Source organism: Paramisgurnus dabryanus, chromosome 15, assembly GCF_030506205.2.
Source record: "Paramisgurnus dabryanus chromosome 15, PD_genome_1.1, whole genome shotgun sequence".
In the NCBI taxonomy this organism is placed as follows: Eukaryota; Metazoa; Chordata; class Actinopteri; order Cypriniformes; family Cobitidae; genus Paramisgurnus; species Paramisgurnus dabryanus.
Window position 1 is genome coordinate 33,508,614 of NC_133351.1, and position 26,494 is coordinate 33,535,107.

At 37.7% G+C, this 26,494-nt stretch overlaps 1 protein-coding gene across 3 annotated transcripts in view; it reads right to left on the bottom strand.

Moving 5' to 3' along the window:
* osbpl6 (oxysterol binding protein-like 6) overlaps positions 1–26,494 on the bottom strand; it is an 81,396-nt gene that overhangs the window by 37,635 nt on the left and 17,267 nt on the right. For 2 of the 3 annotated variants that reach the window (XM_065293185.1, XM_065293184.1), the window contains exons 2-9: positions 15,815–16,075; positions 11,745–11,867; positions 11,608–11,661; positions 8,106–8,219; positions 7,781–7,942; positions 7,589–7,697; positions 7,341–7,444; positions 4,775–4,867 (exon numbers count right to left, since the gene is read on the bottom strand). In XM_065293185.1, the coding sequence (XP_065149257.1) occupies positions 4,775–4,867; positions 7,341–7,444; positions 7,589–7,697; positions 7,781–7,942; positions 8,106–8,219; positions 11,608–11,661; positions 11,745–11,867; positions 15,815–15,961 (906 nt within the window). In that variant the 5' untranslated portion in view covers positions 15,962–16,075. The remainder of the gene's footprint in view (positions 1–4,774; positions 4,868–7,340; positions 7,445–7,588; positions 7,698–7,780; positions 7,943–8,105; positions 8,220–11,607; positions 11,662–11,744; positions 11,868–15,814; positions 16,076–26,494) is intronic. The other variant, XM_065293186.1, reaches the window with a different exon arrangement.

Sequence of the window (26,494 nt, forward strand, 5' to 3'; positions counted from 1 at the left end):
AAGTGCATACACTCTTATCTGAATGCAGAGGGGTCTAAGATGGCCGCATTACCGGAATCTAGTTATATTCTTATAAAGTTTTACATGTGGATATTTGTACAACAAAACCATACAGATTATTCCCAGAAGGCCTTTTTTACCCACTAGAGCCGTTTGGATTTCTTTTGTGAATGACGGATGCAGATTTTTTGGACTTGGCGGTGCACCCCATACCCTTGCATTTTATGAACTGTAAGATTTAGGACATTTTCTAAAATAACTGAAAATCTGTTTGTCTGAAAAGTTATGAACATATGCATCTTGGACAGCTTGAGGGTGAGTAAATCATAGATTTAATATCATTTTGTGGCCGAACTATCCCTTTAATTATAACCAAGGCCCAGTTCTGGATTAATCTGAACCCTGTCTGGGAAACTGCCCATCAATGTTTAATTTTATAGAGAGGAATATTTTGTAGGATATTTTAAGTTTCATAAAAATGTATGTTTAGTCAAAAAATTATTATAACCATCTTTTTTACCTACAGGACATCAGATGGGTTGTTTTGTTACAAGACAACATGTTTTACTAACGTTTTACTTTGTATTTATACAAAAAGTTCAATTGATTTTGATGTTAATAAGATGTTTCCATTGATTGAGTGTGCATTCTATAATGCACGTTAATGTCCATGTAAACCCATGTGTTTTGTGGTAATTTATTTGTTTTCATTTTGAAGCAACTGTGATTGTTTCTATTTATTGAGTGTGCATTCTATAATGCACGTTAATGTCCATGTAAACCCATGTGTTTTGTGACACACATTTGTTTTCATTTTGAAGCTACTGTGATTTTCCTATTGATTGAGTGTGCATTCTATAATGCACGTTAATGTCCATGTAAACCCATGTGTTTTGTGACACACATTTGTTTTCATTTTGAAGCAACTGTGATTATTTCTATTTATTGAGTGTGCATTTTATAATGCATGTTAATGTCCATGTAAACCCATGTGTTTTGTGACACACATTTGTTTTCATTTTGAAGCAACTGTGATTGTTTCTATTTATTGAGTGTGCATTCTATAATGCACGTTAATGTCCATGTAAACCCATGTGTTTTGTGGTAATTTATTTGTTTTCATTTTGAAGCTACTGTGATTGTTTCTATTTATTGAGTGTGCATTCTACAATGCACGTTAATGCCCATGTAAACCCATGTGTTTTGTGGTAATTTATTACATTGCAGCATTAAATACATTTTTTTCATTCAATTTTTGAATGTTGAAAGTTCTTGTATGTCATTTTTGAAATAAAAATGTTATATTTTGTTACAACTGTGGCTGTTTGTATTAAATTTCAGTTGTATTTGTGTAGTATAAATAAAATCATTTCTATAAAATCCTAATTTATATTTAGAACAAATTGATAAACCAATGAATACAAATGATGAAATATTACAGTAGTGTACCGTTAACTCCGTGTATTTTACAGTATTTTACTGTATAACAAAATTACAGTATTGCAGAGATACTGTAAACCTGAAATACAGTATAGTATTGTAAATTGAGATTACAGTAGTCTACTGGCAACAGTGTTGCCAGTAGACTACTGTAAAAACCCTTTGAAATGTCTAACAGTGTAGAGCATGTTTTAGGCTTTAAATGCTATCTTTGCCTTATAGTCGTGCGTAAGTCCTACACCTCGCAATATTTTTAACAGCGCGTCAGTTCTACGCGGACCGCAAGCGCTGTGATTGGTCCACCAGAACCCCTCCCATCAGTCATAGTTATTTCCGTTTGCAACGGTGAGAACAAAGATGAGCCAAGTTGAGGAGTGATTTAACTCAAACTGCAACAAAAGTCGTTGTTTATTTGCTTCCATCATTGCTGGTCTTCTCAAATCATACACAACATGTTGCTGTTTCTTCTTCGTTTGTGGGTTAACTTGCAAAGCTTCTTCTTCTCTGACGGTCACGCTGCTAAAAGGTAACATGCGTGGATACTGCCTAACAGCAGATTGCGCATGTGTTTGCATGTCGATGCGGACGACGACGCAAAAGTATAAATGAAAACCGACGTGGAACCTATGCCGTCGCGGCTACGCCGTAGGACCTACGCACAACTATAATGAGCCCTTTAGCCCCCCTCTCCACCATATGTTTAGTTCACAATAGACTAACGTTGTTATTATTGTTATAAATTGACATAATAGTACAACAAAACTGTATAAAGGTTAACCTGTTACTCACAATTAGCTATTAAAATGAATACAAACACATCTATTGTAAGCTATTAACTCATGTTTGAAAATTGACGTTATACACCTCTACTATAAGCCACTACCTCAGATGTTGGTGTTTGCTAGCATTAACCAAAAGAAACACAAATAGGATTTTTAATCTGTGTTTACATATTTTACAACTTACATCTGTGTGATGGATTGATGGCACAGCTTCATCCTTTAAATACAACTTGGATGCGAGTAGTCCAGCTTTGTATTGGCTCAGGTTTGTAAGAGTCTGGCAAAATTGTTTGGCACAAATAGGCAAGTTTTTGCCCACTCTGTCTGGGATGTTAACACCTAGACTGAATTCTTTACTTGTGGACAACTACAGACCCATTTCCCATCTCCCGTTTGGAGTAAAAACACTTGAACGAGCTGTTTTCAACCTGGTATCTTACTCTCTCAAAACAATCTGCTGGATTGCAGGCAATCAGGCTTCAAGAGCAAGCATTCCACTGAGACAGCACTGCTCTCAATCTTTAAAACTCTGCGGCTAGCAAAGGCCGAGTCTAAATCTTTAGTTGTTATTCTGCTATATCTGTCTGCTGATTTTAGACATTAAATCACCAGATAATTTTATCAATCGTCTCATTGCTAGGGATAACAGGAAACTGCATTACACTTGTTTGATGCTTTAGGATGTTTAGAAGGGGAGTGCTGTCCAAATTACATACCACGGTCACTGGAGTCCCTCAAAGATCAGTGCTTGGACCACTCCTATTCTCCATTTATACAATATCTTCGGATCTATTATATAATCACACAGCTTCTCTTACCACTGCTATGCTGACAGAGATGCTACACAAAGTGCTTTGTTTTTTTGGCAGACTACAAATAAATGCATGTATGTATGGGAAAACTGCATTCCAACGATGCTCCGTCTGTTGCTCACTTCCACTTTTTGTATGATGTCACAGCAGTAGGCAGCTCAAATATAACATGTCTACAATCCCTCCCACTCTAAAGTAGTACTTAACTCAATGGAAAAGCTAACCAAGCCAAAGTAAAGTGAGCTGACACAACCTGACCCGTGGGCAATGGAAAAGCACCATAAGTGATACCACAATGACATCACCATGCAGGTTCTTACTTTAGCACTGTGTGACTGAAGACGTAACTGGACCTAGAGCGGTTTTGGCTGAATGGGATGAGATTTTGGGTTAAGGGTTGGGTTTGGGGTGACAGTGGTGAATGAAATCATTTTGATTAGCCTTCATTTACAAAAACAATGTTTACAGTCAAATCTATTTATTTATTTATTTAGTCGTGGCCATTAAAATAGTGTAACAGACTTTACAATTCAAACACAAACAAACGCTTAACACAAATAAATAAATAATAATAACTGAAGCATTAAAGCAGAATTGTAAAGCTCATATTTATTTGTTATATCTAAACTGTGAAGTTAAAGTCTCTGTGTGTGTGTGTGTGTGTGTGTGTGTGTGTGTGTGTGTGTGTGTGTGTGTGTGTGTGTGTGTGTGTGTGTGGTGTGTGTGTGTGTGTGTGTGTGTGTGTGTGTGTGTGTGTGTGTGTGTGTGTGTGTGTGTGTGTGTGTGTGTGTGTGTGTGTGTACATGCATGTTGGCATGGGTGTCTGCATGTGTGTGGGCGTGTGTGTAAAGGTTAGGAACACATTCACACATTAAACTCTCACAGCTGTGGTCTGTGAGAGGAGTGAATAACTCCTGCTGGTAGTGTTGTTTAGCTGTGTAGTGTTCATAATGATGAAAACACTCCAATAAACTGTAATAAACCCAATTTACACTGTGATTTTGCACATCCTGCAGGCTGTTTCTGAGACCTAGACACGGCCAATTACAGTAATCTGGTTTACTCTACAGCATCACCCCTCACATCCAACACTCCAAAAACAAACGGTGCTATATAGCACCAAAAGTGGTTCTTTGCTCGTAATCATAGAAGAACCGTTTTTAGTGCCATATAGCACCGGTGAAGCACCTGTGTAGAACCATATAGTGCTATGTAGAACCATATGTGGTGCTATATGGCCCCTATTTGGTTCTACACAGGTGCTTCACTGGTGCTATATGGCACTAAAAATGGTTCTTCCATGATTACGAGCAAAGAACCACTTTTGGTGCTATATAGCACCGTTTGTTTTTAGAGTAAAGTAGACTCTTTAAAGTGAACACAACTTCACTGCATGTCTGTAAAATGCACCCATTTATATCGCTCAATTATATCATAATCATTTCATAAATTACTTCAACCATGATCCATAGAAATATTTGCTAACTTTACTGTAATAGCACAACTAGCACCAATGATCTAATGGGTTAGTTTGCCCAAAAAAGATTATTTAGTCAAATTCACTCCTGTCTTATTCAAACTTTTTGGGTGAACTAATCCTTTAGCTAAAACTAAAGTGCTAAACTGGAGGTAACAGAATGACATGTGGATTGTGTGCTGAAATACCGTAACAAAACCGATGGAGCTGTCTGGTGAATTTGGCCTTGAGTGCTAAAGGTGAGTGTGATGAAGATGATGTACCTGCAGTTGCAATTTTGCATCTTTGCTGACACTTTTAGTCCTCCATCTTCGGCTGCCTCGCTTCTCTTTCTTTCTCAAATCTACACAGTTACTCTAAATCACAAACACACACGCACAGCACACGGGTGAAAGGGTTAAAAGCAGTGACAGGTGCAGATGAGATGCTGTGAGATGATGAATGGATTGGGTTGTATATTATGTAAAGAGAAAGTGATGAGACTGACATAAGTAAAGGTCAGCTGTAAAATTCATGATTTGAGACCATTTCTTTTATATGGGTCTAAATACAATATATATGTTTGAGAATTAAATTTGGTATCTTACACTTTTTAAATATATTTATATTATTTCTCAGACATAATTTTCAGTACAGTGTTTAGTGTAGTACAGTTTTGAAAAAGAACGTTAAGTGTTGTTTTAATGACATGTTTGTGCATGGTCATTGACTTCCATTCTAAAGCAGTCAAGAGACACTTCTAAACGAGTCAAAAACTCAAGACACAACCCATTGTCAAAATTTCATTGTCCATCACTTAAGTTCATTCAAAACAAACCAGAAATGAGACTCAAAGTGTTAAATTCCGGAATTATCCTTTAACTTTTTCCCCGCCATTGACGAGTTATCAATTAAGAAAAGAACCCTGATTGTAATAAAAGTCCTTTACAAAAATGCAATCATCTCAGCTTTTTGCTTAAAATTAGGTATTTTTGAAGAACCCTACCCATGTTTGAGAGGTGATAAAAAGAGAACAAATTAAGAAAGGATGAAAGCAGAGGATCTGTTCAAAAAAGGATCAAAAATTCTTGTGCACGCTGGCAACTTTTTTTAACTCTTTCACCGCCAGCGTTTTTAAAAAAAGTTGCCAGCCAGCGCCAGCGTTTTTCATGATTTTCACCACAGTTTTGCCTTCCAGAAAATGTTCTTCTTCAAATATATAAACATACAATATACCAAATGAAAGAACAGACCCTCTGCTTTCAAACAAAAAAAAAACGTTTCATCCTATCTTCAGTGGTTCTTTTGTAATCAGCTTTTGAATATGGGTAGGTTTCTGCAAAAACACCACATTTTGAGCAAAAAGCAGAGATAATTCAATTTTTGTGACGGACTTTTCATGAGATCCCATTCAGAGCGATCTTTAAAACAGACACGGACATGCAGCAGCTTGCCATAGGGCAATACTTCCGGGTTTAAAAAGTTGCGGAACCTAGTGGATAATATCGGTATTGCGGAAAGACGGAAAATCTCGTCATTGGCAGGGAAGCGTTTTCTCTTGATTGACGAGATATCTCGTCAATGGCGTGGAAAGAGTTAAAAACGCTGGTGGGGAAAGAGTTAAAGTCAAACAGTCCCAACCTATATAGATCAATTGTGTATACATTAACTTGTGTGTAGATTAACCGGTTCTTACCATGAATTAGGGATGGGACGATTACTGGTTTCACGATTAACCGCGATAAAATGTCCTGATGGTTAGTATTATCGTATAATCAGTTTGATGCAGGCGCGCACATGCAACATAGTTTTTTGCACAAGGCGGCATTTAAGGGATAATGTATTGTATTCCTTCACGATAAACTTAGACAGATTTATTTTTTTACCACAAAAATAATTTCAGGGACATGAAATATTACATTGTAATTTCAAAAATAAAACTTTAAAATGTTTTCCGTGTGTGTATCAGTTCTTTTTGAACATTTCCATCTCATTTTAACAAAACCATGATAATATTGATAACCGTGATAACTTTGGTCACTATAATCATGATTTGAAATTTTCATACCGTCCCATCCCTACCATGAATATAGTCATAAATGCTGAAATAGCTTAAGGATAATAAAGAAAAGGCACACTGTGTGTTTCAGTATTAAACTCTCCAAAAGAGGGCCAATCAAAATGCAAACATCAACAGCCGCAGGTAGAAGAGAGAGGTGCGGACGAGGAGCACATTGTGGTTCCCACATGGTGTTTACTAAAGTTTGAAAAATACATTGTAAAAGGTGGATGCACTTCATGTTTCGGTTCCTTTAGTACCCTTTGGCAAGCGGAGCGAGGTATGTGTTTTTATTGCGTGTCTGTCGAGCTCTTCTGGTTAATTTCTTATGCATGTAAAAATTAATTTGCCTTTTGGGTATCTGTAAATGTGTGTATTTGTTTAAACAATGTGTCATTTGTACATACGTTTTGTATTTATGAGTATATCGTTTCTTTATGTAGTTTCACGGTGCTACAATGCAACGTTTCTCAAAGTCACGATTAATGAGCGAGCGAAATAAAGAGGATTAAGCACCCGTCGAAACTCTCTGTGTCTCGTTTGTCGACGCCAAGGGGCTGCTACAGCCATGATCTGCTTATACAGCACCATCAACCAGTTTGGCCCAAGCACAGGTACGCTCATGAAGGATTTATGTAAACAGACAAGGAAACGTTTGTCAAAATATTAAATCTGTGTATCAGGGCCCAAGTGTGCATGCAGCCGAGGAAATCAGCTCTTTATACCTATACACATTAACACAGTCTGTACACCTGATCTCTGACCACCTGTCACTGTGTGTGTTTGTATACCTGCATGTCCGTGAAGTTTGGAGCTGACTGTGTCCTCTGTAAGATCTCCAGATTTTGCAGCAGTTGACTTAATTCTAGAAGACTAGACTGGCAGTAGGCGAGATCTGTAACACACACACACACACACACACACACACACACACACACACACACACACACACACACACACACACACACACACCTCTGTTGTATGACACAGTCTGATGTAGTGTTCCCATAAGGACCAGTTTAATAAAACTCTGCATTACCTTCTGCACACTTGTCCATCTCTTCTGACTCCTGTAACCAGGCGGCTACTTTACTCTGTCCATTACTACAAGACGGAGGTAACTGCCAGGACAGACTGCTGGGTTTAACCTGCTCAATGGCCACAGACACAAAAACATAACTTGCCATTCATTTCACAAATACACACAAGTACAGAAGGGGGCGGCATTGACCTTGCTTTGGTGTGTGGCGGATGGAGTCGTCTCTGCGCTGGCAGACGGAGGGAAGGTTCGTAACGTAGCATCGCGAGGAGAACGGACAATCTCGTTCTGACGAAATAAACGATGATTACGCAGCTTGCACACCCAGATGTCAAAGGTATCTGGAGATTTCACCTTGAAAAGAGAAAATAAAGACAGACAGGAGATATTCAGGAAACAAAAGGGGCAAAACTGCATCTAGTTGAAGAAAAACCACTTACTTTCTCTATAGATTTATTATTCCATACACATTTATATAATGAAATTAATGCACAAATACAGATGAACAAACACACACCTTTAGATGGTAGATGTGTTCCTCTGTGTCCAAATCAATACGTCGAGCTCTTTTCTTGACGGACATCACAGACAGTCCCACATCTATACTGCCATGAAGCTTTCCCTTTTGAATCTAACACAACACAAACACTATATTCATACAGGTATTCTGTGTGTCTGATAACGCTGTACTAGATTTGCATTTCTGGAATAGTAGTTGTACATGAAAGAATCAGGTAAACTAAAATAAATGCAGAATTTAAGCCATTTAACACTTAGTACTTCTTACTGTAAACGTGTGCAGTTCATCTGTATGTAAACGTCCCTGAAGATGTTTATGTCTTTCTTTCATCAGTCGAAAAGATATTACTTTTTTTAGGTTTTTCCATACAACGGACTTTAATTGAACCCAACGGTTTGACGGTTTTAATTGCAGTTTCAATGCAGCTTCAAAGGCCTCTAAACGATCCGAATTAGTCATAAGGGTCTGATCTAGCAAACAAGCATAATTTGACCAAACAAAAGTGTTAAAAATCACAACTTCTCTTTTTGCACTAGACCTGGGATGAGCATGTGCGACGTTACATTACGTTATCCTGTAGAAAGGTCACATATGACATACGTGAAGCTACCGCTCCAATGTTTACAAGTGTGGAGAAGGACAAATATTCAGAAGTTGTTATATGTGGAATGATACTAATTATACTACAGTTCTTTTTGGTTCTCAAATCTGATTGGCTAAGAGCCCTTCCCAGCCATGAGATATTCTACTGATAACATAACAGTAACCGCTGTCCAATTTGTATCATTTTATTATTAGTGAGGGAGGCTTCTTTAAACACTTACGCTCATATATCTAACTGAAAAAGGTGCCACCAGAGCGATTGGTCACACAAACACATCCATGGGCACAAATGCTGTTTTAAAACACTTTCTTAGTGTCTCAATAAGTTCAATAGCTCATGAATCAGTCTGTGAATCCCAATCGAAAGTGATTATCCTTACGCCCTAATCACTTCGATGTTTAGAGCTCTTGGATGTAAACTTTCGAGGGAGTAGCGTATTAATGTCACATCGTGTGACATTATCATTGCTTTAATGATTCTTTAAAGCAATGAAAAGATCATTATCGCTTTATCTGGAGTGTCTGTTTACGCGTCTCTCCTTCCCGAAGTGTACTTAAAGTGATGCAAAAACATTTGGAACTGCAGGTAAGGACACTGGCTCACTATACATTGGGACAATTAATGACTTATTTTCGAGTGAGATATCACCACTGATATTTATAAGCAGCACACAGAAACATCTCTGACTTATAAAAAAAAAATAAACGGTTGCAATATAAAACACTTAACTTAATGATTCTGTTTTATGTAGTACTGACAAGAACAAACACCCAGTAATAAAGCAAGTGCTCGTACCACGTAAAAAGAAAATGGAAAATCAATAGCACATAAATATAGTTTAATTTTTACCTCCGCCAAAACAATAACAAAGACTAAATATGAATAAAAGAAATAAGTAACAGATTCATGAGACCAGATACTGCTGGTTTGATCAAACCAGAATAAATAAAACCTCATTTTTGACCAACACACACAGATACATCAGAGCAAGCGAGATTTTATAAGTGTCCGAGATCAGACTGAGGTCCGAAATCTTTACAAGCAAATGTTCAAGTAGGCACTATCTTTACTAATCGACTGCAGAATTGAATATTATACAAATATATATATAAATTCTCAACTGAACTAATCTTAAAACTACACTTACAGTAGTCTACTCAGTTATTATGACATTCAAAACAAACGGCCGAAAGGGTTACCTGTCATTCAGGCCTTCAAATCCGTGGTGCAAGAAAGTAGTTCCCCAACAAAGGGGCTTTTAAAAATCACTACGTTGTTGTTTTCTAGTCTTCAAACTTGTGTCGAACTGTTGTATAAAAGCAATATCACTCTTGAAGTCATGTGATATAGCTCTATATCATCACGGCTGTGATTAGGCCAGTGACACAAGGCTATATAGAGCTATATATGATATAGAGCTACATCACACTCCTGCTCCAGCGATAAAATGGTCCGTACGTGTATATTTAAAGTCTCTAAGCGAATCTGCGAGACGTTAGTTATTGTTGACGTTTGAAACGGTTTTCAAACAGACGGAGCGTAGCTAACTCCTCCCCCTCCCTTCTGTGCTTTCATGAACGCGCCCAACCCCCACCCCCAAATCTTTTTTGTCGTTTATTGGCTGGAATACTTTGTTTTGTTTTGTGATGCTAGGTTTGGCCACTTGTTGATATTGCTGTTTGTGAAGCCTGGGCTGTCTACAGAGATCGCGTTTTTTTTACAGTTTGATCAGCGGACAGGCAGCAAGCAGATAGTGAGGAGATGTTTCCGGTATGTAACAAAAAATGTTTTATGGTCTAAAACGCTTCAATTCGCTTAGAGCGCCTTTAACATGTCAAGCACGACACCTTCTGATCTCTCCGATGAAGCCAACATGGAGTGACTCAAACTGCAATTCATTAACAGGCCGCTAGAGGCAGGCTCCAAAAGGGAGTCAATTCTCATAGACCTCCATGCTAAAATGACCAACTTTAGAGCAGAAAATAATATGTTTACAGCCTGATACAAAAAGTGTTTTTGGTCTGTATAGCTAATTTTGCCCTTCATGACAACTGTGAGGGGGGTGAATTTTTTTGTAATTCATTCGTTTAAATGATATTAAGCCTTAAAGTTCTAAGTGACAGGTGAACTGCCACTGCTGTCACTAGAGTCGAGCTAGGCAGGTGTGGTTTTGGCAGCCAGTCACCTCAGCTTCACCCACTATGGTCAAACATGACTTTTTCCAAGTGATTACGTAATTGGGATCATTAGAGCCCTTTAAAGCTGCACTTAAACTGCAATTTGGACCTTCAAATCATTGGGTTCATCAACTGAAATCCACTATATGGAGAAAAATCTTAGAATGTGTTCCTAAAAAAAAAAACATTTCTTTTCGAATGAGGAAAGAAAAACAAACATCTATGACATAGGGATGAAAAAAATTATCAGGATATCTTCTTATTAAAGTGGAGTAATCCTTTAAGCTGACTGAATTAAAATTAATTAATTATTATTATTATAATAATGCAATGCAAAGTCTCATTACTTGAGGCTTCAGTTATAAAAGGCTTCATTTTCTTCATACAAAATGTTTTTGTTGAAATATGACCCATCCTCTCTACACTGTTTCCTGTAACTTCAGTATATTTTAGGATATAAGAATACAACACAGACACGCACACACACGCACACACACACACAACACACACACCGTCTGTGTTCACTGCTGCATCAGCGTTAAGTGATGATTGTGTTTTTGACTCTGAGCTCATCCCATCTGAATCATGACGCAGCCAAAGCAGAAAACCAATCCCAGCTCAGCCTCCCTCTGACCAACCTACACATCAGTATTATTCACACAACACACACAGGACGTACAGTACTTTATGTACCACTAAACAACCAAAACAAACTCACATCTACAGGAGATTTGGAGTATTTCAGGATCCCATTCTCCAGAACAAAAAAACGCTGCAAAAAACACAAGATAAAATTAATTATTTTATTTATAATTCTTTTTTTAATATACAGTACTGCTGTGCAGTTGTACTAACCTTGTGCCAGCCCTTCAGAGGCCATTTTCTCTTCTTTAACATAAACCCTTCATGTTTGTCAGGTCTCTGTACATGAGTCTGTCCAATCTTCAGTCCCTCTATGATTTCCCAGCTATCTGTCTCCTACAGAAGAACATCAATGAGATGTTCATTTGCCCTGTCACTTTAGTCATGTGTTTGTGAAAGAAAGATCACATGGTGTTTAAAGCTTATTTCACATGCTTATCTAAATGTCAAACCAGTGGCAAGGCCAGAAATGTTAAACTGAGTGGACCTTGGTTAAATAAGGTGGACCTCTCAAATTACATAATTTTACAATATAGTGGTTAAACGGATTACATTACGTTTTTTGAGTTATGGATCGAACAATTTACAGATCAGCAAAAAATGGAACTAGGGAAAATGAAATAAGAACAAATTAAGAAATTATAGAATGTTCCCTGTAGGTTATTTGAGATATAACGAATAAACTTTTATAATGGATGGGCTTTATCACGACAACCTGGTAAAGCTCCCAGGGTAGCGCAGTAAATGCCCTCTGCTCCGTGTGTGTTCACTTCTACTGCGTTATCAATCAGATTTTTTGAGGGAATTAAGTGAAACCATCATTAAATTCATTGTATTCCTTTATTAGTGCACTATAAGTGTGATGTGTGCGCTCCATTGCTGCAGCACACGCCTCTCTGCTCCGCTCTTCTGCTCCAGCACGTGCTCGATTAAAAAATTTCCAATTGTTTAATTTTACCTCAGACTCAGAGACTTTCATTATTTTACTGATTTTAGTAACGTAAATATGAGAGAACAAATATATATTTTTCAGGTTTTCGATTGATTTAACTCTTTCGCCACCAGCGTTTTTTTTTTTTTAAGTTGCCAGCCAGCGCCAGCGCTTTTCATGATTTTCACAAAAGTTTAATGCCTTCCAGAAAATGTTCTCCTTTAAATATATAAACATACCATATACCAAATGAAAGAACAGACTCTCTGCTTTCAAACAAAATGAATTTTGAATATGGGTAGGTTTCTGCAAAAACACCACATTTTGAGCAAAAAGCAGAGATAATTCCATTTTTGTGACGGACTTTTCATAGAGATCCCATTCAGAGCGATCTTTAAAACAGACACGGACATGCAGCAGCTTGCCATAGGGCAGTGCTTCTCAAAAAAATTTTGTCACGCCCCCCCTAGGAAGAAGTAAACATTTCGCGCCACCCCAACTCTCCGCCGCGACTGTAAATAGTATAATTTGTTTATAAAATTACACATCTGCAAAACATTGTATCCTTATTAACATTAAAGAAAACACACAAAAAAAGAAACATCGATCAACTTACAACAAAGAATAACTTCATTAACATTGTTTTTTAGTCTGTAACAGAAATGACTTAAAATGCATCAATTTGCCTGAAATAAAAAAATCTATCCTTATTTAAAGTATAATATTTTTTGACCATTTGAAAAATAAAATAAAATATAATCAATAAATAATAATAAAAACTCAAGCAACTTATCGGCGTGATTGGGGTGTAATGTCTTTAAGTGACGGTGCAAAAAAAGCACTTCCTGAAAAAGTATTTTTCCCTGGGGTCTCGCGCGCCCCCCCTGGTGTCGCTTCGAGCCCCCCCTGGGGGTCCCGCCCCACTATTTGAGAAGCACTGCCATAGGGCAATACTTCCGGGTTTAAAAAGTTGCGGAAGGGCGCCACCTGGTGGATAATAGCGGTATTGCGGAAAGCCAGAAATACTCGTCATTGGCAGGGAAGCGGTTTCTCTTGATTGACGAGATATCTCATCAATGGCGGCGAAAGAGTTAAAGTCTATATGAAGAGACTATTACGTTAGAAACTTTTGATTGATATTAAAATGGCGCTAAATGTTTTATTTTTCGTTTTCTTCATTTCATATCTCAGACTATTTTAGCGAATTATTTTATATATTTATATATTTATTAATTTAGTAACGTTAACATAGTAATAGTAATATGTGTGAACAAAAATATATTTTAATGATTTCCGATTGATTTGACACATTTTATAAAGAGAATATGATGAAAAGGAATTTGATAATGTTTTATCTAAAAACGGATAGGCAACTAAGTGCAGTGGCAAGATCTGTAAGTGTTTATTTATCTGTGAATAAATGTCTGTTTTAAGTCTTCTATATTGTGTTGAAGTCATTATTTATATATTTTATAAAACAAAGTATGTGCCTATTTCAGTATGTGTGTGCCTCTGCGCTATTGCGTGTGTGCACAAAAAAGCTTACTTTAACATCATCATCTTGCGATTAAATCGTTTAAAATCACTCAAATGTTAACATTTGCAAGGTTTAGAAACACATGCAAATCATACACTTTCTATATAAACAGTTATTTATTTCTGAATGATTTGAGTGATTATTAAAGAGAGATTATTATAATGCATGCGTGATTTCTTCTGCTTTTATTTTGTGTCCCTTCTGACTGGGTGGGCCAGCGCCACCCTGGCCCTTATGTAGCCTCAGCCCTGTGTCAAACATTTTAAAAATACCATTAAACAGAGCAATATAATTATCCAAGAATATGCACATAAGCACACACGTGTAAAGTGACTGGTGCTTGCAAAACCTCAGACTCTTGCTTTTATGGTTATTTACAATATGGTGCTGCAGGTGTTTTAGTGCATTCATTGCTAAAGAATGTGTTTGAAGATTACCCAATGATTTATTCACCCTCAAGCCATCCTCGATGTACATAATTATCTTTCTTCAGGCGAACACAATTAGAGTTATACAAAAAAATGTCCTTGCTAAAAACAGGGACCAGGAAACAACTTCTGCGAAGGATGGATTGACTTTTTTGGGCTTCAAATCAGATGTAATCCATGCGGTTTCAGGGACTTTTGAGGGTGATCGATTTTGTAAGAACTACCATATTTAAAACTTTATAAACTATAATAACTAGCTTTCAGTGGGTATTCCTAGCCCACCTCCTTCTAAGCACCACCTGCCTAGATCTGTTACAAGAGTTCTCCCTATTTCCATGCAGCAGCATGTATTCCTATTCTCTGTAAATGTGTGCATGATTCAGCAAAAGCTTTCGCTTATGCCAGCAGGCAGCTTAGCAGATTTAAGCCGCTGAAGACAAAGCTTATGTTTTTCGTGCCACATTAAAATGATAAAACTACATTCCAAGAGTTATCATGATTTAAATACTTTAGAGCAGTGGCTCTTAAACTGGAGTGCGCAAGTTGGTGCCAGGGGGTCCAGTTTTATTACATCTTATAAAAATATTAATATAACTTAAATTCTACATAATTAAACATCAGAAAAATAAGGTGACTAAGCAAACTAAACATTGTATCATTTAATACGTTTGAGATTGTTTTAAGTAAAGAATTGACGAAATGATGCCCCTATATGGGGGGGGGGGTGTTTGCACGCTGAAAAGTTTGAAAATCACTGCTTTAGAGGGCCATGGTAATATTACCTCAGGTCTGCTATAAGCTCAAAAAAATCCTTTTAGTCAAATTCTTGTGTAGAAGTTTAAAGGGACACTTCACCCATTTGCATTAAGCTTTGTATAGTTAGAACCCCAGTCATGTTTTTGAATGGTCATGCATAATTTTCTCAGTTGATGCTGAGACAGGAGAAATACAGATTTCAGTGTTGCACTTCCTTCTTTCAATGATGTAAAAATCATCATTTTGCATCATTGAAAGAAGGAAGTCCAATATCTTTGTTGAGGGAGTGAGACTACAAACACCCCTTTTCTCTGTCAAATAGGCACCAAATTCTAAATGAATGTTTCATTTCGACTACAAATATATCTTTCAATAAAGATGAATGTTTCTACGGTTGAAATGCTCCTTTAATGGAAAATAAGCTGCTGTTACCATAGAAATAAAAAGTAAGAGACTTATGGTTAATCTGAGTAATCTGGTTTGACTTCAGGACCACGGCGTATCTAAAATCTTATGCCATATTTTGCACTGTTCATGTTTTAATCTACAGTTAAGAATCTATTAAAGATACAATAAAAAGCTGTGGATAAAATGAATGGCCTATGCAGGTCATGTTTTGGGTGAATCTTGCCTGTCGACTGTCTCTCTGAGAGGAAGAGGACGAGGATGCGCTCTTGTGAGTGGGGGTGGAGCTCTTGTGTGAGGAGGTGGAGCTCTTGTGAATGGGCGTGACCGTCTTCTCTTCCAGGCTGGTGGTTCGGCTTTGATGGCGAGACATAATGACGACTCTCAGCCTCCTCTCTCACTCGAATTTTTTCTTCCTATTTTATTTACTGACTCGTGTTGTTCCAATAAAGCGCAGCATGACCAGTCAATCCTTGATCACGTTTACCTGAAACACAAATGAAGGGAGAATCAGAAATGTATAATGCGACAACAATTCATTTAAAAGATGCACCTTTGACATGACATTATATACAGTTATATTTATTGCTTTTTAATGAAACACCTTTCAGATGAATGCTTTGTGAAGTCCATTCATCTCAAAATGCTTATTTAGTGTTGTATATCTTTGTAACCTGTAAATGTAACATGAGCTTTAATTATCAAAGTTTCCCGGCCACCTGCGTGAGTCGAGAGCAGACTTCTATGCGTTACTATGGGCTTACATCCGTGTGTGACATTTATCTTTTATACGCAGAGACGTGCACACATGAACAAAACTGAGAAAACTGGTTAAAGTGATTACATGCAATGTGAAATCAAAAAACTACCAGTGCCGATCGGTTTTTGCTTACGCCGTTTTTTTGGCTTTCCCTGATAAAAGCGTATTAGTGAGTGGGACATTTCTGCAAACTTGTATATTCCAAAAACAATATAAAAAATAAAGGTGAGAAACACATATACCATGAAATATACAGTTAAATAAAATCAATGATTCCAGAAAATTTTAAGTCATACCACCCATATCTAGACAGAAACTTTGTATGCGTTCCTTTTGTGTGACTGTTACGCACAAATCCAGCAGCTTATCTGATCTCTTCAATGATAATGAGTTTATACAACCACAGCAATAAAAAGCAACACTTGTGATTGACACAAGGCATAGGAAATTGGATTACCATTGATCAGAGGAATTGTCCAATCAGCATTGAGCACGACTCATTATGTTTTTCCTCTTTCTATGTCATTCAGTCTACCAACCATCTCAAGTCACTGGGTTAAAGGATTGACTAGCTTTCATATATAAATGTTACATTATACAAACGTGATGAATTGCATTCATGTACACTGAACGCCACTGAACATGAATACCAAAACAACAGACCAAACATTTTAATGCTCAGTCCACATCACAGAAACAACACAAACACGGGAATAAATTTTATATGAAGAAAATTGGATTCCTATGTTTTCTGAAACACTCCTTGATTCTCAACCCTAGCCTTGATGATGTCACACTATACAGACATAATGTAAGGGTTACACACATATGTGTGTACAGTATTGTATGTGCTATAGTGTCTGCATGTGTCGACAGTATTGATTTGTCATGCAGTATTGAGAGGAAACCCATCCAGCATAATTGAACCCAAATGAACAAACAGACACATCCAGTTACTGTGCAGGTTCTGCAGTTTGAGTAAATGTGTTTCATGACTGGGCACGGTTACAGCTGAGATAACAGGATACATCTGTTCAGACCTTCCTAACACAAACATGCTTACCAAGCATTCTGAAGAAAACCACAAACACAGCATGAACACACATTTATAATTGAAGGGGTCTCCTCCAGCGCTGTGCTAACACACATAACTGAGGTGTGAAGAAAATACAAACAAAGAACAGAAGAGTGCTCAAGTTTCTCCTCAACAAGATTCACTTTCTAATAAAGAAAACGTGCACTAAGCCTAAATAAATTATAGCCTTAAAGTGCACCCATTTCATTGCTTAAAACAACAACATAAAATATGTTTGCGTGGTTCATGGTGTAAAAAAAACAAATTTTGTTAGAATTTTTGTAGCTGAAGATTTCACGGTCTTTCTGAAACGCAATGATTTTGCACAAAATTAATCGATTGAAAAGCGCAGTGTTCCTGATTGGCCAGCCAATCTGAACGTATTCATTGGACTGAATATCTCTGATGTCAGCAGGAAATGTGACGCTCCTTACCATGTTTGAAAGATTCGCTCACAATGCAATGCTAACAGGAGTTAACTTACAGGCTGTGAGTCTGAAGCGGGAGGAATGATGATAATGTCGGTCTTGTCTACATTACCAATCCCAGGAGGTAAACTGTTGACTACAACCCGTGTAATTGTTGTAGTCCAGGGTTTCCTGCAGGATTTTGCAGTTCGGGCGGCCCGCCTAAGCTGGGAAACCCTAATCGCCTTAACTAGGTCGTCCAAAAAAAAAAAATACTCAAGTGCATCTAGGAGAATAACGCGGACGCGGTTCACACCATAAGCGGGCGGGCACACATGCCATACGGCCGAATGAGAAAGGCGTGGTCCGGACCGTCACTGTCTGGAGGATAACTAGCCAGTTGATAAAATATCTCGGAGAATAGCGCGGACGCGCTTCACACCGCGAGAGTGCACGCGCACCACACGGCCGATATGAGATACAGATGTGGTCCGTCATGTCTGGAGAATAGCCAGTTGATAAAACACATGTCCGTGAGAACTGTAAGTGGACTTTTGTTTAGGGTTTATTTAAGCCTGTATTAGTCTATAGTTCTTCTAATTTTAAAGTAAGTTAGCTGGTGATTTTGTTGTTTGAGCAACCTGCTAGCTAGGTTTCACATGCCTGTTGATTAGATATAATTGTTGAGCCTCTTGCTTACTTAATTTATGTGCATTATTTACATGCTATAGTAGTTACACTCCTTTAAGATAATGTAATTAATAGTGGGAAATGATCTGTTTTTACAATTTTTGGAGCATCTATCATCGTTCGCCAGACATTCTAAAACATCTGCTTTAGTTTGTGTTTATTAACCCTTTAGTTTCACTTCATCACGCAGCTATTCCCGTTAGAGGTAAAAACATTGAATTCATTAATAATCTAGTATGTGTTCATTTTCTATCATAGTTTCTTCAAAATTAAGTTTTATTTGAGTGTTTTAAATAAAAATATATTAATTTTCATCATGATGCGTAAGCCCCGCCCCTTTGATTGCCACGCCCTGGCGTGTTGCAAACCCACACCCTACACATGCATTGTGAAACCATCAGCTACTAGGGTTGTGACGAGACAATCCACGAGACGAGACGAGACGAGACCCAAGATTGGGTTCACGAGAACGAGACGATATGTTCACACTTTTTCAGAAAAACTCAATGATAAAATAAACGAATAAGAAACTAAAATCACGTTATTTTTAAATGTTTTAACTAATCAAGGACTGTCCTTAATTATTTTGCTAACTGATAATAGAGTAATTTGTTATTTTTGGGTTATAAAATAGACCCAAGTGAGCAGTAGCTTTTAAAATTATATAATAACAAAGATGCAATAATAATTGGTTCAAATAAAGTATCAGAACCAAGTTACACAACATTACATTAACAAACATATTACATTTGTGGCCTATAAATAAAAAGCATTATGAATGTATTATAACAAATGCCTGCAGGGGGCGATAGTGGATTCGTCTCGCGGACGCTATCTTCACTTTCACTTTAGACGGAGAGAAATGCTTATTTTTAGCCAAACAATGTTTAAATCCATTTGAATATTTAATATATGTCCATTTCTTTACAATAGAAATGATACAGTCACTGTCATTTTTGAGCAAGAACATGCAGACATTAAAAAATGTAAACTCTGTGTGAGGGTTTAATCTGCTGAGACTTCACATCTGACACTGATCAACAGACAAACACAACGCGTCTCAGGCTTCACACGAGTTCCCATACAAACATAATGGAAACCCAAACAAAAAAGCACACTCAGTAAATGACAGAATATAATGCATGCACTGTAAAAGGTTCAAAAAGAAAGCTGTATCCTCCGGAGATTGCATATGAAGGCTGCCTACGTCATCAAGGTTTATTTCAGATCATTAACTGAGCATTACATTCACAAGTCATGAGCATATTACAACACTTCGCGATTAACCAAATTGTTAGTAAACTTTATAATTGTTAATATTCTCTAATGAGACAGTCTTTGTGATGTAAATGCATTTAAGAAATGCGACCTCCGCAGGATGCAGTCTTTTATTTGAGAAACGGCCAGCATTTCACCTCCACAAGAAATCTTGTGACAAACACATTTAATCTTGCGCGATCTCGACGCACAAGATCTCGTCAAGATCTCCGAGGTGTTGGGATTGAGTGGAGGCGGGGACTAATTTTCATATTTATAGATCCACGTAAAACTAAATGAGACAAGGGTGTAGAGTTACTGTGCATTCAGACCGCCACCGGCGAGAGCGTCAAAGTGGCTGGAAGTCATTAATTTTCAATGAGAGCCGGCGGCGAGCAGCGGCACGGCGCATCATGTACAGCGTGAGCTAGGGGTGGGCGATATGACCAAAATCTTCTATCACGATAGGATTAATTTTATATCATGATAACGATATGTATCACGGTAGAGTTTTTTATGTTTTAATAAGGTTTAAATCTTTAATACCATAGAAATGTTCATAATTCTCACAAAAAACATATACAAGCATAGAAAGAAGATAAAAACAAACAAAACTCAAGCTCTCTGAAGATACACAGTCAATAAGAATGATAATAAATAATTATGCATGTATGTATAGGCCTATATATATTTTTATTTAAGGTAGAAAAGTGATTTAATCAGGAGCAGTGAGAGATTTTTTTCTCAATCCTGTTTGATTAACACGAGTGACAGACAGGAGCAAAATTAGGTAACTTCCCCTTTAAGACCAAAGTCCGGATCCAATACACTGTTACACATGCGCTTTCTCTTTTAGCTGTTTACTTTCTCTTAAGACCTTACTGGTCGTGTTTATGATGATGCTTGCAAAGACGGGAATTTTGACGCATATGTGTATTTAAGGCCAATAAAGCGGGAAAAATGCTCACGAGCTTAATAAGCAGAGGTCGCGCGACTTGCGCGCTCCTCACAGACAGAAAGAGCAGCGGTTGCGCGACTTGTCCGCTCCTGACACACAGAAAGAACGCACGCATACAGATCTGTTGTCTGTGTTTCAATGGCTTAAAATAACTTGTTTTAAAACTGCAGTGCTTAAATCCGTGTACAAACGTTACGTTTTCGCGACCACACGCACAGGAGCGTGACGTGGGCACGTAACCTCGATAGAAACGATAGTCCAAAATCTCTACCGGTTGACAAATTTCTACCGGTTAATTTTGTCTACCGGTTTATCGCCCACCCCTAGCGTGAGCGTCGAGGAGAGTTGAAATCAGCTCAACTTTATGGTAATGAGATATGACGCGGTTCGGCGGCAACCAATCGGAAGGCGGAAATGTTCAGCTGCAACCAATCGGAAGGCGGAAACCTCCGCCTGAGAGGAGTTCAGAGAATGCATTAGAGCGTCAGAGTGTCCACTACACCTTTTCTTTAGCGTCGTTGGCAGGGCAGCCAGAGCTTTTATTGATGCTCTCGCCGGTGGCGGTGTGAATGCACAGCTACATTCAAGCTGTTATAAGGCATGAAAAATTATCAGTTACATATGCTGTTAAAATGCACCAGTTTTAAAGGATAACATTTTTGAGTTGGACTTTATCTAGTTAATAAATCTGTTTTCCCTTTACTTTTGGGTTCTGACATTACACATTTACTTAATTCTTACTTAAATATTAAGTTATGCTGAGCTAAGGCATGTACTAACCATAAACTAATGAAGAGTCATCATTAAAATGTACAATAGAGGATGTTTGTTTTATGCATTTTTTTTTTCTAACTGATAAAAGGCAATTTTTTAGGTGCACTGAAAGTAATAATATTAATATACGTCATCTGTGCACAAGATATGGCCTTAAAAACATCACCCAATTGGCCCTCGTCAATCACTGCCATTATGATCCTTGTGAGAGACGTGCATGCTCCAGTAACTTTCCACAGGCGACGTATGTGCATAGGGCATGAAACGCCATCTTAAAGTTTTAAGTTTTTTTTTCTAGGCACAAAGTGTTTGTGGTAGCAATAACTGAGACTGATGAAGTTGCTTATTTGATTATTCCGGTTTCTGTTTTATTGATAAAGTATTGTGTCTGTAGTGCAAAAGTTGTGGGTTTGATTCTCATCGCATCTGCCAAATGCACAAAATGTAAACGTTCACAGACTTGTTTTTGAATATAAATTAATTCAAGCAAATCAAAATGAGATTTCACCAATGCATTTTATTTCTTGATATCCCATCTGAATGAAAGAAGAAAATAAAAAGATGGTTTCTTTTAGTTTCATTTAACAAATGCAAAATGAGATTGAGAAAGATTTCTAATTTCTTCCCCAGAAAAAAAATTCTGTAATCTACTTTTAATACTCTAGTATAATATTTCCTATGGCACACTGTAGAAGGTTATAATAATTACTACACATACTATACATTAGGGCTGGGCATAGATTAATATAGATTAATCTCATACAAAATAAAAGTAATTTTTGCATAATAAATGAGTCTGTGATGTGTGTAAATATGTATATTTAAACACACACACACACACACACACACACACACACACACACACACACACACACACACATATACACATATATACACACACACACACGCACACGCACGCACGCACGCACGCACGCACACACACACACTTAAGAAATGTTTTATTTAAATATCGTTTTTATTTATATATAATTTAGAATATATAAAAAAATATGCATACACATGAAAAAGTTTCTAAATACAAACAAACATGAATGTATAACGCACAGCACAAACTCATATGTTATGCAAAAAAATTACTTTTATTTTGTATGAGATTAATCTATGCATATATATGTGTGTGTGTGTGTGTGTGTGTGTGTGTGTGTGTGTGTGTGTGTTTGATACATGGATTCATGCGAGGCGATGTGAATAATGCCATTGCTGCGATGGCGTTATTCACATCGCCCCACATGAATCCACATCTTTTTGCGTCTTTGCACCGACTTTGTATGTAATGTACGCACGCAAAATGTAGAATTTAGTGATGCACCGATGTATTTTTGATGAATTTGAAACCATCTGCATATCGGCAATAGCACAAGAAAGGCAGATACCGATTGTTAACTAATTAACTGTAATTAATAGGGTTGGGAATCGTTAGAAATTTTCCGGTTCCGATTCCGGTTCTGCCTAACGATTCCGGTTCTGATTCCGGTTCCATATAATAAAAAATAATGCACAATACTTAAACAATTCAATTTGTGTTTATTAATTACTAGGGGTGTGACGAGACACTTAATCCACGAGACGAGACGAGACACGAGATTGGGTTCACGAGAACGAGACGAGACGATATTTTTACACTTTTTAAGAAACCCTCGATGATAAAATAAATGAATAAGAAACTGAAATCATGTTATTTTTAAATGTTTTAACTAATCAAGGACTGCCCCTTACAATTATTTTACTAACTGATAATGAAGTAATTTGTTATTTTTGGGTAATAAAAATAGACCCAAGTGAGCAGTAGCCTTTAAAATTACATAATAACGAAGATGCAATAATAATTGGTTCAAATAAAGTATTAAAACCAAGTTACATTAAACAACATTACATTAACAAACACATTACATTTGTGGTCTATAAATAAATAGCATTATGTATATATTATAACAAATGCCTGCAGGGGGCGATAGTAGACTCGTCTCGGATGCTATCTTCACTTTCACTTAGGGCTGCACGATTCAAGCTAAAATGTGAATCCCGATTTTTTCCATGGGAATTGAGATCCCGATTCTCTCACCCGATTCTCTTTATTTTAACAAAAACATTTATTATGCACTTAACTAAAAAATGTGCTACAGGACTTTCAGTTATAATAACGTTTCTTAAAAGTCTCTTTTTCTTATTTTAGACCCCTTAAAATTTAGAATAATTTAAAATTTGTTAGCTGTTAAATTGCACCTGTGCTTTTTGTACTATCAAACTGGCCAACCTTAAAACTTTAAAAACACTAACGTTAAACCTTTAAAAGACTAAAAGATCAACATTTTGAGGCATCAGAGAGAAACGCAGACATGTAACAATGTTCCCCTCGTGCGAAAAACCCTTTCTAATGGGGAACGCAAAGAGGCCGTTTCTCAATGTGAAGGCTGCAGCCTCTCTGGAGGTCGCATTTCTAAACTGCGCATCATAAAGACTGTCTAATTTCAGAATATTAACAATTAACGTTATAAAGATGACTAATATTTTTAGTTAATAATAAATTGTTGAAGTATGTTAATGACTTGCGAATGTAATGCTCCGTTGACTCAAATGAACCAGGCTTGATGACGTATACAGCCTGCATGCGACCTCCTGAGGTTGCAGCCTTCCGATTTAGAAACGTCCGGAGCCTGAGGTAAATAATTTCCTTGCCTTTTTTCGAAACCAATGTTGTTGCATCTTCACTTTCTCCGTCGCCACCAGGATTTTCCACAGTGACACTCGTTTATCCTCTCTTTTTTGTGAAAATTGCCGCTCCAGATCCACCAAGTAAACAACTGTGTTTAGGTCTGCCGCCATGTTATACGTCACGCGAGTGACAGCGGAACACCGCAAATGAGATGAGAGAGAGGAGAGAAACGATCGGGTCTGATTGGTGAATGAATAGGGTTTGGTTTTACCCTGTATGAGTGTGTGTTAGCAAGTTTGACTGATATTCTTGGGTTGTTGTAATGTAAATACGTGAACACTTGAACGCAGAAACTGAATACAGGGAAATACTGTAAATGCAAGTGAATCGCCGTCATTTAAAATGAAGATCGCCTATATGTATGAATCGAGATCGTGATTCTTTTTCGATTAATCGTGCAGCCCTACTTTCACTTTCACTTTAGACGGAAAAAAAACGCTTATTTTTTAGCCAAACAATGTTTAAATCCATTTGAATATTTAATATACGTCCATTTCTTTACAATAGAAATGAACATGCAGACATTAAATCATGTAAACTCTGTGATGGTTTAATCTGCTGAGACTTCACATCTGACACTGATCTACAGAAAAACACAACACGTCTCAGACTTCATACGAGCTCCCAAACGAACATTATTGGAAACCCAAACAAAAAAGCAAATGCAGTAAAAGATAGAATATAATGCATGCACTGTAAGAGGCTTATTATACCAACCACGCTTTAAACGCTTGGAAACGCAAGACGCGACGCACTGCCTTTTAAAAAAAAAGAGCAGTGCGTGTCGACGCGGCTTTTAATATTGCTAGGCAACCCACCTAGTCAGCTGTCTTGTCAATCAAATATTGAAGCGTGCGCTCTTTTGCTGTTGACTGTCATATTAGCAGAAACTTTAAAAAGAGGATGCTTGATCTGACCTTGTTTGAGGGTGAGAGGTGCACAAACACGCAGGAGAGAGTGAGCGAGTGGAGTCCGGTTCTTCAAAGCAACTGTAAACTTCCCTCACCACAACGTAAGGCCCGCATCTCCCCTCATTCGAGTGGACAATGGAAAGACGCGAATGACGTCGGGCGCTTCTCCGCTCTCAGCGTTCCTTCAAAGGCGCGTGCTGCGGCCGCCGGCAAAAACCGCAAGGCGCTCAGCGCGCATAAACAGCGCGCAAACGCTCCATGCCCATAGAATATCATTTAAAAAAGGCGCCTGCAACTGCCTCCTCCGGAGGTCGCATATGCAGGCTGCATACGTCATTAAGGTTTATTTCAGATCATTAACTGAGCATTACATTCGCAAGTCGTGAGCATATTACAACAATTTGCGATTAACTAAATTATTAGTAAACTTTATAATTGTTAGTCTCTAAAAAGACCTCCGAAGGATGCAGCCTTTTTTTTTTGAGAAACGGCCAGAATTTCACCTACACAAGAAATCTCGCGATACACATTTAATCTCGCGAGATCTCGTCGCACGAGATCTCGTCACATCCCTATTAATTACTGATAAAATATTTTAAATGTAAAATGATTAATATATTCACTTTTTCAGTCACTAGGCCTATATCATTTATTCCTGTTGTAGTCCTCGTAAGATCCTACCTGTTGAAGTGAACATGATAGCAGCAGTAGTTCTCAAACATATGATTTGAGATTTATAGGCTGGAGCAAGTGTTTTATATCCTGAAAAGGCTGCTGTACAAGTAATAATTTTTGTATGTGCATGCGTATAGGCTTATATATAATGCATACATATATTTTGAAATATAAAAATGTAAATGAGGATCAGATATACGTTTCTTAACAAACATGCGTGTTCATATGCGCTGATTTCTTTTCGCCGGAGGCTGCTCGTCACAACATCAAGCAATGCTTAGGTTACTTAGCAACCACAGACGCTTTGGAGCATCCACGCGCTTTGGAGAAAAGTGGCGCGATCACGTTTTCCGCGTGGTTTTAGATGCGAAATGTGAAGCAATTGAGCATAATGTGCATGGCCATTTCGGTGGGTGATGCTCGAGCCCCGAAGCGACCACGGGATCAGCGCGGCTATGTGTTTATTTGATCACTTTCATCCGTGAAACAACACACGGTTCAAGTGAGGAACCTTTTTGGGGTTATAATGTCTGCAAAGTGCTGAAAACGCATGTTGCTATACTGGTAGTGCAGATTGATACTTTTTCGCAACCTTGACCAAGAATATCTTACCTCATTGTTCCGCCCCCAAGCCAGCGGGTCATCACTGATATCAGTTTATAGCG